The sequence below is a fragment of the Heterodontus francisci genome, chromosome 18 (genome assembly GCF_036365525.1).
Source record: "Heterodontus francisci isolate sHetFra1 chromosome 18, sHetFra1.hap1, whole genome shotgun sequence".
In the NCBI taxonomy this organism is placed as follows: domain Eukaryota; kingdom Metazoa; phylum Chordata; class Chondrichthyes; order Heterodontiformes; family Heterodontidae; genus Heterodontus; species Heterodontus francisci.
In genome coordinates, this window is record NC_090388.1 from 21,227,671 (window position 1) to 21,244,724 (window position 17,054).

Sequence of the window (17,054 nt, forward strand, 5' to 3'; positions counted from 1 at the left end):
TGTTCAGAAAAATGATTAGAATTTGCAAAACTTCCCCATACGGTTGAAATTTTGCTCTGTAACGAGTGACGTGAACACACCTTCCCTCCCATCAGAACTAACATTGTTCATCTCACTCCAGAATCACATGTAAACCTTCGGGCCAATCGCATCACATCGTGCACCGAGAAAGCAAGACTCACTCTAGACTTTCCCAAAAGTTGCAACATTCTGAAGAGTCACTTATCAACAAAGGACGCGCATCTTCGATGCGTCTGTGTTTGTAACTGATTGGGGTGAGTGAGAACAAGCAGTGTCGATCACCACATTCGTTGCCCTGTTTTGTTCATTCTCATCATGCTGCCCAGTCTGATGCCAACACCGTCAGTGTCCTGGGAAGGGCTGGGCTCACCTTTTCCGAACTTACCTCAGCTCCCTACATTCCACAACTTGGGCAAAAGTTTTCTAATTGACAATTTGCTTCGGGTAAATGGCCCCTTGAGCCCCCCGCTTCGACCGATTCCTGCAAACCCTGTTCCAGTGAAAGTGCCCCAAACTGCGGAACAAATCGACCCATCGGGAGGTCCACATCCTACAAGACCCTCCTTTCAACTGGTTAACCCCTCAGACAACCAGGCTGCTCCAGTCACCTCCACCAGCCAAACAGTCTCATACCCTGAAACAGGTAAGGTTTCCACACAATTTCGCTTTATTCAGCAGATCACATCAATATTACTCGGACATAAATGCTTAATGTTTCTACTGGTGTTTGACAACGCCATTATTGAACTACGTCTTTTGTTAACATGTTTCAGGCAGAAATGTTCCTATTTTATATTGTTGTTAGCATCTAGTTAAAAATAGATTGCACTAAACTTATTGGATGGCAATTAATTATTCAGAAATTGCTCTTGCGTAATTCTACCAGTCAATATTCTTAATCAGTATTTATTCTAAATCATAATATAATTTTATTGAAGTCCACCTGTAAATGTTTCTGTAGGTTTAACTTTAAAAACTAAATGAAATTCCTAAAGGCTTGTCGACCTTGCACTTTAAGACTACAATTTATACTGTCACTTTGGCAATGATGCAAAGCACATTCAGATAAACATTAACACAAAAGTAGTGCTATGAATCATGATCTGACGAAACTAAATCCAAGTGTTGACAGCCGCAATGTCAGCGATTGTCTGACACCACTAAATCACACCGGATACAGTATAACTCCAGCCCAATGCAAAGCCAGATTTTGTTTTTAGAATTTCACTAAGATCTCCTAGAACATTTAGATTTTCTTTTAATGTTCAGAGAAAGCAAACGTTCCTGCGCGTGCTCTCCTAACTTTAAAAAGTCGTTAACTGTAAATAAAAAGCGCAAGAACTAAAAATGCTGGAAATGCAGTCAACCTCTGTGGCGAGGGCAGTCAGTGTTTCCACCTCAGCCTAAAACATTTAACCTGATTGTTCTTCCTGCAGGAACGAAAATGACTTCTTGCGTTTCTCCAGCATTTTCTGCTTTTGTATAAAACACAAGTTGCCTGGGGAGCTGAGCTCTGCGCATGCAATGCTCCCCACCCACCCAACAATGTGCATTAGGCAGTATGACTTAAGCTTGATGGTTGCACGTTTCACAGATACTAAACCCGAGACTGGTGGCCAGATGTATTTTGCATCTACCACACAAATATACAAAAAAAAGACGAAAAAGAAACTACTATTCTATAATTTCTGACAAGACAGTCAACCATATACAATGCCAGGTAACCACAGGTTTTTCTGCAACAGTAACAGGCCAATTATATTACACATTTTGCATGCATGAAAAATGGGTTCGGCTTCGCATCCTTGCAAACTGTGTGAAGTCGCCAGAACTGAATTTGTCAAGAGACGTGAGATCGCTTCTTGACGATCGTCATGTTACTCTGGTTTCGCCATGGTTTCAGCAAAGTTTAAGAGCTTACTCAGATGTATAATGGAATCCAGAAAACTTTTGAAAAACTTCTGTTTCAATGTTAGCAGAGACATGGCACTGTTGGTTTAAAATTTAACCAGCATTTAGATGGAGGGGGTAACTCCATACAAGCGCACGCCTTTGTACACACGCAACTGCATTTCTCCCGATTTGTGGTATAATTTGGATCAATTGACTCCATAACCTTATAAACACGTAATAATCCTAAAGTTGTTATTTAAAGTCACAGAAATATGTGATGACATTGTTATGTTCTTCCAGAAAGTGGAGCATTATTAAACAAGCAAGTACGCCCTCTGGAATTTCATTGCTCTTTAAAGGTGTTTAAAAACTGATGTAATAAGTATATAGTTTCACTCGACTCCAACATACACGCAAGAGCGTAAACTTTTTCTTGGAACTGTAATTTAAACGATAGGAGTTGTTCAATTAGTGTTGCCGTAGTAACAATTAAAAAGCAATTTAGTAAAGTGTCCCCCATAATTTACAACGCCGCTCAAATGTTTTATTTCCCGCCTTAATTCTAAAAATGTGAAATAAATTCATAAATTAAAAAGAAAATCAGGGATACAGAAAAAAGTAACAAGAGATAGGAAATATTCCGCAGTGTGACAATCAGACACTAATTGATTTTCTTCTTCCTGGTGCTGATCAATCTGTAGTGTGTTTCCAGTATTTTCTTTCTTTTTCAAATCAGTTCCAAGATTTGTGATTTTACACAGCTTGCAGCAATATCCATAATCAAGCCAGGAGGTGTGTTGCTCTGCAACATTCAAATGAAGCCACGTTATCTTTATTATGGACAATAATTGAAAAAATGGCTGCAGCTGAACTAGGAATTTTCCATCGATACAACTCGGTTTTTAAAAGGGAAAAGATGTGGATTGATGTAAGCTCTAGTTCAGCAGCATATGATTTTCTCCGGGAAGGTCGTCTTGTATCAGTTTGAGTTTGCACTGATTTCAGTAAACTTCAAGCTTTCTGGAAAGCCTCGTTTAAAGTAGGCAGATGGAGCATTTTATTAAAGCTTGTAATGGGATTTTTAAAATGTTATGAGGAAAGGGGTTCGGTCTTTGCTCCTCTCTTGAATCTTAAGAATTAAAGGCAAAGAATTGAGATTGTATCCAAATTGCTGGAAAAAAAACTCTTGGTGTTCTGCAATGCTATGGCAAGCAACCTCATATAAACAATTTTACCACTTTTCTCCCATACAGTGCATAGAGAGAATCGACCTCCTATGCACTTATACTGGGTAAAACAAATTTAACGAGGAAACGCCGTATAATTGCTCTAGAATTTTTTTTGAAAAACTTATTTTGAAATTATGGTGAAGTATTTAAAAGCATAGCCAATGAGCTGGCGCTCAGCTTTTGAACTTCTAGAATCAAAGTGGTGGATAGGGATTCATTAGGACTGGTTCACTACATTGGACGCATTCTCCATATTTGACTAGTTCTGTCAGACTTGGGTAAACGTTAACTTAAACAAGAGATCACAACAGCATAATATTCTGCAGTAAAACACTGAATACCCAGCGAAAAAGCCTACATAACGCAATAATGCATAACACACCTAAACTTCTCAAATGAATTGCCCTTTGTTTTACAGTACATGTTAGACACCAGAAGTTACCGTATCATTAGAATGCAGATTACTTCAGTGTTAATCACTTTTAAGAAATACTTTTATAGCGTTTCATTTAAATTGGGTGAAATACTCTGTATAAAATGTTTATCTCAATTTTTTTTTGGTTTACTATTTGTAGCTTTATCCAAATGTTTCCTGCCGAGTTTCCCGCAGCTCTTCTTGACTTGCTGTGGTGGGTCCTGTCAGCAGCCGGTCTCCCCCACTGCTTTTCCGAGTAAGTTTTTGTGCTGTATCAGTAATGCTTGATTTGTTTTGTATACCGTAGCAATACGATTTCATGTGGTCTGAAAAATGGTTACAAGTCAAACGCCACGTTTCAGCTTCACAGTTAATGTGTCAGCATTTCAATGTATTAAAAATCAGTCTTCTCATTGACATTTCGGAAATTTCCACAGAAACGTGCATGCTTACGCATGTTACTTTTATTTAAATGCATTAAAATAATCTATTCGTGGTTAGCACTTAATCTATCCGAGTTTTCCAGCAAAGTTAATTGTACCTTCAATCGCCCTCGGGAAAAAAAATTCTAAATTGTGTAGATAATTTTAAAATACATTAAAAAAGCGCATTCAGTAAAGGGGGGAGAGAATTAGCGTCTTAGGACGATTAAATATATTAATGGCGTTGCTGTTGTTTTTGTGATGGTGCTGGCTTTCCAAAGGCAATGTCGCTTTAAATCAAACTGCCTGTTCAGTGAATTCAGATTTGCGGTGACTAAATAGTTTTTTTAAAAAAACTTCGAAAGGAGAGTTGCCAACTTGAATGCTTCTTGACAAGTGAGGCAGCAAATTCTAGCTGTTTAATGAGCTGAGACTGTCTGAGATGTTTTCAGGGGGCTGCCACTTTCCCACAGAGCGTTTTACATGGCTATGGCTCCTTTACAATGGCCAACAGGACCATGACCAATCGCCACTTTTACTTTCTTCATCCACACGCGACCTCGCCACTATTTTTCAAAGTGCAGATGAACTTTCCAAATCAGCCCACATTAAGAAAGCACTGGACGGGGGTCAAGCGCCCTTTCGTACTGCCATAAATAAAGCTCTGTTTGCAAGTCTTAGCTCCTGTCTCTCACATTCCATTGGGGGATCTTGCGAACCACAATCATTGAGATCAGTTCATTGAAACATAAATGAAATCGACTTTTATAGACTTTCTTTAGCTAAGCTGGGTAGACCCTCCTGTCCACCTGAATAGACGGCAATGGATGAACAGAGCTTAGAAGCAAAGACATTGCTAAGTTTTTTTGATCATCTGGTGATTTAAATCCCCTGCCATTTATATCCTGCTCCTGACATAGCAAAGATACCGCTTAAAAAAAGACATGGAGCAGAAGAAAACAATCGGGGAGGGAAAGAACAGATAGAATGGGGCAGAGCTAAAAGAACAGTTGAAATACTAAGCAGGTTTTGAAAGCCCAATGGGAGGAGGTAAGGGGGAAGGATTTTGGGAGGGATATCCAGAGGGTGGGGGCATAATGGTGCAAAGAATGTCACTCAATTATGGAGCGAAGATGAAAGGAAATCAAGAGTCAACCTATGTCAGAGAAGTGCAAATGTGGAGGTAGGACTTGCAAGAGGTTTCTGAAATAGGATGGAGTGAGCCACTGAGGCATTTGAAGGCAGAGAAAAGAGTCTTTAGGGGTATCGGGAGCTTGGTAAGGACCAAAGTGATGGAAGCTTGGGCTTTGTTCAGGGAAGAATATAGAGTCATAGTTTTACAGCATAGAAACGGGCCCTTCGGCCCAACACGCCTGCGCTGATCATCAAGCACACGTCCAAACTAATCTAATTTCCCTGCACTTGGCCCATAGCCTTGTACGTTATGGCGTTTCAAGTACTCATCTAAATACTTCTTAAATGTCGTGAGTGTTCCTGCCTCTACCACCCACTTCAGGCAGTGTGCTCCAGATTCCAATCACCCTCGGGGTGAAAATTTTTTTCCTCAACTCCCCTCTAAACCTCCTGCTCCTTACCTTAAATATATGCCCCCTAGTTATTGACTTCTCCGCTAAGGGACAAAGGTTCTTCTTATCAATGCCCCTCATAATTTTGTATACCTCAATCTGGTCCCCCCTCAGCCTTCTCTGCTCCAATATGGCAGCAGCATTATAAATGAGTTGTAATATGCAGAGGATGGAAATGGTGGTGGGGGTGTGGTGTCCGGTTAGGAAAGTCATTAAACCCTGAGATGGTAAAGACATAGATTAAATTCTTGGTGGTACTTTGAGAGTTAAATGCAGCCATGGGCAAAATTTGAAAATAGAAAAAGGTGGTCTCGGTGAGGAAATTGAACTTATGATCCAGAAGTATACTACAAATCTTGCATTGCTTATTTGGTTTCTATTTAACTATTTCTGATTCTGCTGAAAGATCACAGACCTGAAATGTTAGCTCTGTTTCTCTCTCCTCAGATGCTGCCAGATCTGCTGAGTATTTCCAGCACTTTGTTTTTATTAACTATAAGGTTATTTTTACTGTTTTAAGATGAAAATATTTGCAAACTACAAGTATGCTTGTATTTTATACGCATGTGCATAAGTGTTGTCTGCCTGTATAAATTGCTTTATTCATTCTCTGAGCAACAATTGATACTAGAGTTGTGAGCACCAGTAACTTGGAAGATTTGTGTTTTTATTTATAGTGTGTTTTGCCTTCTCAGTCTAGTCCAGACTCCATTATAACTAGTTGAGTCAGTATACTAAAGGAGTCCCTGTATGAATGATATAAATCTTCCTCCATTAACTGTCAATGTTCCAGCATTCATGAATCTTGTAGTAAAATTAATGCAGCTGAATAAACCCATGACCATCTAAGGTAGTCTGCAGAATGGCATCATACTGATTTGTTGTACAGATAATGGGTACATGCATTACGCTGGACTTTTCTTTAGTAATGACATGATTACATGTAAGTGATACCTAAAGTCAGTTATGACAGTTTTAGCAATTTAATATGTGCATCCCCCGATCTTCAGTAACATCGAATGTAATTTTAAGAATAGCTATTTAAACTTGTATTTTGCATTTATTTAACTAATAAACCCACAAGCATATAATATGCCAAACCTTTTTTTTAGGTTTCAACATGATATATTTTCCCATAATATTTTGCTTTAAAACTTTTATTTATTTGATGTTGCAGGCCACATCATGCTTTTAATTAATACTTGATTTATGAGCAGATACCTAAAGGAGGCTTCCGCTGAGCATCAAGATTGGACTGCTCTTATGGTTCATAGCAATCATATCTCTAAATATGCAAGTTTCAAAATTCATTGACTTTACCATAACATGTAAGGGCACAATTTTAAAAATCCCATCTGGTGGAAAGCAAACAAAAGTATAGTAATAATAATAGAATAGTAATCTATTAATTGCCCATTTTTCAGAGGTGTTATCAATGACTTATCATTGCATTGGAAATGTTTTAGTTCTTCATCTATTAGTAATTCGTTAATTATATAATAGGGATATTTTTGTAATGTTCAGCCAGATTTTGAAAAAAAATCACAAAGCATTCTGATGAAAATGAATTCCAGTTAATATTAGTGGATTCAATCAACTAATATCAAAGCTTATGGTTTTCATGGAAAAACAAGTCACAGGCACAATATTTAATGTAACCTCTCATCTGTGCATAGCTCAATTTCTTTTGAAATTGGTTTTATTTTAAATGGACGCAATTGCAAAATGCGAACTCAAAACACTGGTAAAAATGCCCTGGAATCCTGAGTAACAAAAACAGAAGTTGATTAAGTCAATTACTATAATTCAAATTTCAGTATAGATGTTCACAAATGAGATATTCTGCAAGGTTTCATAAATTATAGGTCCTTAAGTTTGCTTTGTTAAGAATGACTAACTATATGTGACACTGTTCATCAAATACTCCATGCCAAGTTAAAACAAAATCATGTTTTTCACCATCAAATATCTATGAAACAAGATGTAAAATTATAATCCAAGTTACAGTGCAAACTGAATGCAGAACAGAGTAAAATTCTGTTTGTAAGTGGCAACATCTACATGCACTGTAACTAGGCAATGCCAATCCAAGAATAGAGTGGAAAGAAGAACAAAATGTGCATTTATATGACCCCTTATTATGCCTGTCAGAAACATGCCAACATACTTGATATACAATGAATTACTTAAGTAGTCATTATTTAAGCATACTTGACAGCCATTTTACCAACACGTCATGGATCCCACTGTTGGGACCAAATGCGGGTGCTGAACCTGCGCAGGTGAATGGCAGGACCGCAGAGGAGATTTTACTGGTAGTCACCAATTAAGAGGCTGCTGCTGGGACTGCTGTCCAATTAATGACAGCAGCCTGTCTCTCTCAGCTGACCAATAGAGGTGGCTGCTGCTGGGGCTGCAGACAGAAGGAGAGGCTGTCTCCATGTTGAAGTGCCATTGAAGGGCTGGTAAAGAATTTTTTTAATGTGCTGGGGCCAGGCAACATGTCCTGGCAATCGGAGGGGTGAGCCCTCCAGCAGTGGCGTCGAAGCCATGGGGGTGCCCATTGTCATTGGAGGGCCCCTCTGTGGGACATGGAGCCTCTGTGAAGGAATGCCATCCCCCCTCCTCACCGGGAAGCTGCTGGGAGGCTTCCTCAATGTACCCAGTGGTCACCCCACGCAGTGGGGTGCCATTCCAATGTAGGTAAAATGCTGGTGGGGGCATAGAATGGCCGTTATTAGACCAGTTAATTATCTTAATTGGACTAATTGGTTGCCCACCTCCTGTCGGCAGGTGACCGAGCCGCTGCTGTACCCACCTTTGGAAATATCCCGTGGCAGTGGGAAGACATTGGGTTTCCCTCGTACCTCCTTCTGCTGCCATTTTACCTTTCCTGCCACCCAGCCCATCTCCAGAGGGCTAGTAAAATTACAGCGTTTGTGCCCCAAAAGTTTCCAACAAATGATTTGTTAATCTATTTTGGTAGGATTGGATCAAAAGAATGTTTGCTAGGGAACCAGTAGCATTCTGTGCGTTTCTTTGAATAATGCCATAGGATTTTTAATTCAACCTGATTCAATAGAATGGGCAGAAAGGACATTGGTTTAACATTTCATCTGGAGGGCAGCACCTCTGACATTGCAAAATACCTATGTTTCACTGGAGCACAAGCCTGGATTAAGAATATAAGAACATAAGAAATAGAAGCAGGAGTAGACCATACGTCCCGTTGAGCCTGTTCCGCTGTTCAATATAATCATGGCTGATCTTGGACTTCAACTCCACATTCCTGCCTGCTCCCCTCCCTGAGACACCAAAAATCTGTCTATCCAAGCCTGAAATATATTCAATGATGGAGCATTCACAACCCTCTGAGGTAGAGAATTCCAAAGATTCACAACCCTTTGAGTGAAGACATTTCTCCTCATCTCAGTCCGAAATGATTGGCCCCTTATCTTGAAACTGTACCCATTGTTCTAGAGTCCCCAGCCAGGGGAAACAACGTCTCAGTATCTACCCTGTCATGCCCCTCCATAATCTTGAATGTTTCAATGAAATCACCTCTCATTCATTTAAACTCCAGAGAATATAGACCTAATTTATTCAGCGCCTCATCATAGGACAACCCTCTCATCTCAGGGACCTATCTAATGAACCTTCGCTATACCGCCTTCAATGCAAGTATATCCTTCTGTAAATATGGAGACCAAAATTGCACACAGTACCCCAGATGTACAATTGTAGCAGGACCTTTTTATTCTTGTCCTTTATTGCAAGGGGATTGGAGTACAACATGCCATTTGCTTTCCTAATTGCTTGCTATACCTGCATACTAACTGTTAATGTTCCTTGTATGAGTACACCCAAGCCTCTCTGAACATCGACATTTACAAGTTTCATGCCTTTTAAAAAATATTCTGCTCTGCTATTCTTACGACTAAAGTGAAGAACCTAACACTTCCTTACATTATACTCCATCTGCCACCTTATTGCCAACTCACTTAACCTGTCTATATCTCTTTGCAGCCTCTCTGTGTCCTCTTCATAGCTTGCATTCCCACATAGTTTTGTATCATTAGCAAACTTAGATATGTTATTCTCTGTCTCTTCGTCTAAGTCATTAATATTGATTGTAAGTAACTAAGGCCACAGCACTGATCCTTGTAGCAGTCCACTAGTCACAGCCTGCCAACTTGAAAATGCCCCATTCATCCTTACTCTCTGCTTCCTGTCCATTAGCCAATCATCTATCCATGCTAATATATCACCCCCAATTCCATAGGCCTTATCTTGTGTATTCACCTTTTGTGTGGCACCTTATTGAATGCCTTTTGGAAATCCAAGTATACTACAACTACTGGTTACATCCTTCAAAAACTCTAATAAATTTGTCAAACAGGATTTCCCTTTGGTAAAACCATGTTGACTTGTTCTAATCTTACTATGGTTTTGTAACTGCATTGTTAAGACTTCCATAATAATAGATTCCAGCACTTTCCTGAGGACTGATAGGCTAACTGGCCTGCAGTTCCCTATTTTCTCTCTCCCTCCTTTCTTGAATAGCAGTGTTACATTTGCTAACTTCCAATCTGCTGGGACCATTCCAGAATCTAGGGAATTTTGGAAAATCATAGCCAGCACATCCACTATATCTGCAGCCATTGCTTTGAGTCCTAGCATGTAGGTCATCAGATCCTGGGGATTTGTCGGATTTTAGTCCCTTGAGTTTCTCCAGTTTTTCTCTGCTGATATTAATTACCTTAATTTCCTCACTCTTATTCGCTCCATTTCTCTATTACCCTCTATTTCTGGTATATAACTTGTGTCTTCTACTGTGAAGTCAGGCACAAAATATCTTTTCAATGCCTCTGCCATTTCCTCATTCCCCATGATTTCTTCTGTCTCTGCATCTAAGGAACTAATGTATACTTTAGCTACTCTCTTCCTTTTTATATACTTGGAAAAGCTCTTACAATCTTTATATATTTCTGGCTAGTTTACTCTCATTCTGTGTTTTCCATTTTTTGCATCTTTTTGGTTGCCCTTTGCTGGTTTCTAAAACACTCCCAATCCTCAGACTTACTATTATTTTTTGCAACATTATAAGTCTCCTCTTTTAATCTAATACTTATCCTTAACCTCCTTAGTAAGCCGCAGATGGATCTTACTGGCTGAGTTTTTGTTTTCAATGGAATGTATTTTTGTTGAACATTTTGAATTGTTTCTTTAAATGTTTTCCACTGTTTACTTACCACCATACCTTTTAGTCTATTTCATTCAACCTTAGCTAGTTCTTCCCTCATACTTATGTAATTCGTTTTGCTAAGTTTAAAATTCTTGTTTGTGATTGGAGTATGTCATTTTCAAACTTAATGTGGAATTTAATTGTATTATGATCACTCTTTGCCAGTGGAAAAGTTTAGGGGGGATATGCGTGGAAAGTTCTTTACGCAGAGGGTGGTGGGCACCTGGAACGCATTGCCAGCGGAGGTGGTAGATGCGGGCACGATGGAGTCTTTTAAGATGTATCTAGACAGATACATGAATGGGCAGGAAGAAAAGAGATACAGAACCTTAGAAAATAGGCGACATGTTTAGAGAGAGGATCTGGATCGGCGCAGGCTTGGAGGGCCGAAGGGCCTGTTCCTGTGCTGTAATTATCTTTGTTCTTTGTTATGACATTACTAATTAACCCTCCCTCATCGCACAATACTAGATCTGAAATAGCTCCACCCCTTGTTGGTTCCACAACATATTGCTCCAGGAAGCTGTCATGAAAGCATTCTACAAACTGATCTTCCAGACCACCTTTACCAATTTGATTGGTCCAGACTATTTGAAGATTAAAATCACCCACAATTATTACGTTGTCTTCGTTACAATCTTCAATAATTTCTTCTTTCATGCTCTGTCCAATTCTATAACTACTGTTAGAGGGCTGAGAAACTACTCCCACCAGCATTTTCTGATCCTTGCTATTCCTAATCTCCACCCATATGATTCTATGTCCTGATGTTCTGAGCCAAGATCCTTGCTCACTAATGTCCTTATGCCATCCTTTATTATCAGGGCTACCCTTCCTCCTTTTCTATTGTGCCTGTCTTAAAATATTGTGAACCCTGGAATATTTATTTCCCAAACTTGGTCACCTTGTAACCATGTCTCTGTAATGGCGATTAGGTCTAAACCATTTATCTCTATTTGTGCCACTAGTTCATCTATCATATTGCGGATGCTCCGCACATTCAGGTAAAGTTATTTCAATTATAGTTTATTACTACTATACCCTGGATGGACCTTACTCTCTGATGCACTATCAGCCCCTTCCTGTCGCACTCAGCTTGTCTTTACCCACATTGATATACTTTTCTACATAGATTATCTGTTCAATCCTAGAGTGAAGTTAGGAAGAGTGGGTGGAATTCCAAGCAAGTCTGGGTGAAAAATGGAAACATGTCGTCAGTCACAAATTAAATTAATTTGGTCATTTTTAGGTTCTCAAAGCATCCAGATTTGGGGCTGAATTTTATTAGCGTGTCACAGTTTGTGGCAGCAGGCTTTGAATTTGGTGGCCTTCACACACGGAAGCGTGTCGCTGAACCCCCCCGTGATATTTTGCGCGGGGGGCTCATTTAAATGGAGGGGGCAGAGCAGCTGCTCCGTTGACAGGGGGCGGCCGCTTTGTCCCCACCAAAGGTCTCCGGTGCCACCAGGCGGGTGCCGGCACCATTTTTAAAGGGCTTCAAGCCCTTCGGTGCTATTTAAATGTTTAAAGGGACAGGGATGTGCAAAAATTGAATAAAATTTCATTGACATTTCTAATCCCTTCTCCCAACCCCCCAAGTGAATAATCGGATGATTTTTTTGGTCCTATTTCCCCCCAAGACCTTTCCCCTCGAACTTTATTTCCTTTGACCCTAAACCCCTCCCCACCATCCCCGCAACCAATTGGAGCAGTTTTCACCACACCCCCACCCCTCCCGCCCTGAAATTCTCTGTCCTCCCGCCCCTCCCCACCAGTGTCTCCCCTTGGAACTCCGCACGGAGGCGCGCAAGTTGCAGCAGGTGGCCGTAAAATCGGCATGGGATGGTCACCGGGACCAGGTAAGTTCAGCTGCATGTATTTTAATGTTTAAATGAAGGCGGCGGGGGTAGGGGGCTGCACTGAGGCCTCGCCGCCGGCGGCAAAATGCGACGGGGCCTTCTCAGCATTGCGGGTCATGGCAGGCCGCTCCTGCAAGTATTTTATGGCCCCCCCACCACCCTTCCACGACCCCCAACGTCGAGGGGCTGGTAACATTCAGCCCTTGATGTTCAAAATTTCTGACCATCTCAGTGTTGCACTGGCATTGAGAAAGGAAATGTTATGTGTAAAAGGAATAACTATTTTCAAAGTTAGGTTTGGTGTTTTAATTATTGGAAGTTTAGATAATATCCCCATCATAACAGATATTTAAATATCAGGACTTTAAATTATGAGGAAAGTTGGGCTTATTTTGATTATGAATGGGATTGACACATTTGATGTAGAGAATTTGCCCACACAAAGAATTCAAAACCCAACAGCCATTATTTTAAAAATTAGCAGTAAATAGAAGCATTTCACATAAAGGATAATTGGCAAAAAGATAGATTTTATGAATTAGCGTTTCCAGCACTGAGAATTGTATGACAGGAGTGGATTGAAAATCATGCAGGTAGCACTGACCTTAGTGCCTACATTGCTGATTTATGCTCCCGTTGCGCAAAGCTGTGCACTGGAAGCACTAAGTCATAAAATCTACCCTGTGAGGAATAAATTACCATGGAATATTACTGATGCAAGTCATATAAACTAATTCAAGATGCAACTAGATATGTTTCTGGAGAAAGAAGTAATTGAGGGATAGGTCTAAGATTAACCAATAAGTGCAGGTTTTGCAGGTCAAATGGTCATTTCCTGTTCTTAAAATTTCCTATAATCCTAAATATATTTATTTTACTCCTCAGTTAGCAGTTCTTTCAGGAGCTGTGAGTTTCCTCTTTGGCCCCAGGTTAGTCACAGCAAAGTGCGAAGAGGAATCCTGCGGAGAGTGGTCTTTTCTGAGGAACAAAGGAAAGCACTGGAGAAAACCTTTCAGAAACAGAAATACATTAGTAAAACAGACAGGAAGAAACTGGCCACACACCTTGGGCTTAAAGATTCACAGGTACTATATGTCAGCATCTTAACCTGACTGATTAGCACTTAATGAACAAAAAACATATTCTATATGTTCATATTTTGTACTTGAAAAAGAAAAATTCATATGATGCAATGCTTGCAGTGGAAATACTGCAATGTAAGCTTGCTTTCAGTGTGATGTGATAAAATATATATTAATTATACAATATATTAAATGCAGGCTGTTCCTGCCAGAAAATTGGCTCCACTGACTATACACCTCCCTCACCACCTCCTGGTGGACAGGAGCAATGACATAAGATGTGCCTGCCTATATGCAATTGAGGGAAAAACCGTCTCCGATGTACTTTTTGCACTTAACACCTTCAAATTGATGGATGCAATGGTTGTCAAAGATGTATATTTCACTGTCAAAACCTGAACACTTCTTGTTAGAGTGTGGTCATGCCAGGGAGCATGAAGGGGAGTGTCAGAGTTATTACGGAACAGAAGGAAATCATTCTGCCCATCGAGTCTATGCTGGCTCTCTGTAGGGCAATCCAATCCCCCAAGATTTCCCCCACTTTATCCCCGTAACCCTGCAAGTTTATTTCCCTCAAGTGCCCATCCAATTTCCTTTTGAAATTATTGATCATCTCCAATTCCACCACCCTCATAGGCAGCGAGTTCCAGGTCATTACAACTCGCTGAGTAAAAACATTCTTCCTCTCACACTACTGCATCTTTTGCCCAAAACCTTAAATCTGTCTCACCTCTTCCTTGTACCATCAGCTAATGGGAACAGCTTTCACTTTCTCAAGCTACCTTGTAGCTAACATCCTTCATCCCTGGAACCATTCTGGTAAATCTCTGGACCTTCTCAAGGGCCTTCAGACCATTTCTAAAGTGTGGTGACCAAAACTGAATGCAATTCTCTAGTTGTGGCCAAAACAGAGCTTTATAAATGTTTAGCATAACTTCCCTGCTTTTGTACTCAATACCTCTATTTATGAAGCCCAAGATCCCATATACTTTGCTAAATATTCTCTCAGTATGTCCTGCCAACTTCAAAGATCTATGCACATGAACCCCAAGGTCTCTATCCCTGCACACTCTTTAGAATTGTGCCATTAAGTCTATATTGCCTCTCCCTATCCCTTCGGCCAAAATGCATCACCACAGTTCTCTGTGTTAAATGCCATCTGCCACTTCTCTGCCCCATTCTGCTCGTGTATCTATGTCCTGTTGCAGTAGATTGGTAACTTCCTCACTGTTTGGCACCTCTCTAATTTTTGTATCATTGGAAAATTTTGAAATTGTACTCTGTGTTCCAATGCCCATGTCATTTATTTATATCTATATATGTGGTCTTAGCAATGAACCTTGGGGAACATCACTATTTACCATCCTTCAGTGTGAAAATAACCATTTATGACTCACTATTTTCTGTCCTTAAGCCAATTTTTTATCCAAGCTGATACTGACCATCCTGGTTCATGAGCCTCAATTTTGTTAACCAGCCTTTGACATGGTACTTGGTCAAACACTTTCTTAAGATTCATATAGACAACATCATTGCATTCCTGTCATCAACTTCTCTGTTACTTCATCAAAAAATTCAATTAGATTAGTCAAGCATGATTTGCCTTTCACAAATCCATGCTGCCTCTCCTTACTTAACTCAAACCTCCCCAAGTGGGAGCTCAATAATTGAAAAGAAAATATTGACATTTTTCAGGCATCTTGGAGGCTGCCTGCTTTGGCACAACATCTTGGCAAATGGCAGGGTATCAGCCTGCAATATACTAATGACTTTGGAATCAGAAGTTCTGCCAGGGTCAGGGGGAAAATCCTACCCTGTTGGAAGCCTGCCTCAGTTGAAAAATCTAGGCTTGTTTCACAGTTGAAGGCTGTAAGTGTGTATGGCAAATACACTTTTCTAAATAGATATTGCTTCCATGCATATTCTTTCCAATTTTGTAATTTTGATTAAACTGTCTCCATAAATGCAAACAAAAGCAAAATATTGCAGATGCTGGAAATTTGAAATAAAAACTGAAAATACTGGAAATACTTAGCAGGTCTGGCAGCATTTGTGAAGAGAGAAACAGAACTAATGTTTCGGGTTGATGACCCTTCATCAGAACTGGGAAAAGTTAGACATGTAATAGGTTTTAAGTAGGTCAAGTGGATGAGGGTGGAAAAAGAACAGAAGGGAAGATCTGTGATCGGGCAGAAGATGGGAGATATTAAATGACAAAAGAGTTGGTGCAGAGCCAAAGGAAGTAATATTGGGACAAGTAGAGAGACAAAATATGTGTCAGAGGAGGTGCGAATGGCAGAATAATGAACAGCTACTGTCCGTAAGCAAAACAAGTGGAAACAAAATTATGACTGAAACATGCAACACGTAAATCCATAAATGCATACTTTTTTTTAGAACAATGAAATGCACTATTACGCTATTAATACTATTGCTGTTTTTAATGTTTTCAACTCCAAAGGTAAAAATTTGGTTCCAGAATCGAAGAATGAAATGGCGAAATACTAAGGAGAGAGAACTGCTCACACACGGATGTTCACTCGAACAGACATTGCAAGAGAAACCACTTTCAATCTCTGACTTGAGCAACACGGCTCCAAATGGCCCTGACAGAAAATCAACACATATGGAACAAACATCTATGTGCAAATATGTTGCAATTTCGTCAACGTCTCAGCACAGTCAGACCACTGAGAACAGAGTCCCAGATCTGAAAATAGAGTTGTTAGAGGCAGCTCTATGTTCTGACTCTGTACAGCACAAAAAAGGCACCTGAGCCTCTGTTTCCCAATGGTCACAAATAGTTAACTTTCTCAACGTTAATACCATATTCGTGTGATCTGTTCCTCTGGCTCTGCCAGTGCCTAGAAGGACTAATGCTTGTTTGGAGACATTTTCAACAATTATGACACTAACATATGAAATATAGCATGTCTATGCTGGCAATGCAATTTATTTCATTCAGATTCCATTAAACATTGATTAATTTGTAAATATTTCAAGATTGCTCTGCTCTGTTGCTAATATGTTTTAGGAAATCTGACTGTAAAATATGGATCAAATTTTTACATAGGGCTAATATTCTTCAAATTGAACTTGGCAAATATAACATGTTGCCCATGGACTATGTTTCTATGTACAAAATATAAACACAATAAAGCAAATTTTATATAGCCCTATAATTGTATTCTGAATTATAACATTGGCATTCAAATTATCCATTTGTTGCATAAGCATCAACACAAATGTCGATACAGTATAATTTTCTATGGTAAAGTAATGCAAGAAAATAATAATGCCGG

The 17,054-nt window shown here is 39.7% G+C and overlaps 1 protein-coding gene across 1 annotated transcript; it reads left to right on the plus strand.

Annotated features, from left to right (window-relative positions):
* The first annotated feature begins 336 nt into the window (after nucleotides 1-336).
* On the plus strand, nucleotides 337-16,820 carry LOC137379808 (homeobox protein DBX2-like). Its single transcript, XM_068051185.1, has 4 exons — nucleotides 337-664; nucleotides 3,719-3,814; nucleotides 13,556-13,755; nucleotides 16,214-16,820. Exons 1-4 carry the CDS (start codon nucleotides 337-339, stop codon nucleotides 16,526-16,528), a joined length of 939 nt encoding a protein of 312 aa, XP_067907286.1. The 3' UTR covers nucleotides 16,529-16,820.
* The last annotated feature ends 234 nt before the right edge of the window (nucleotides 16,821-17,054 follow it).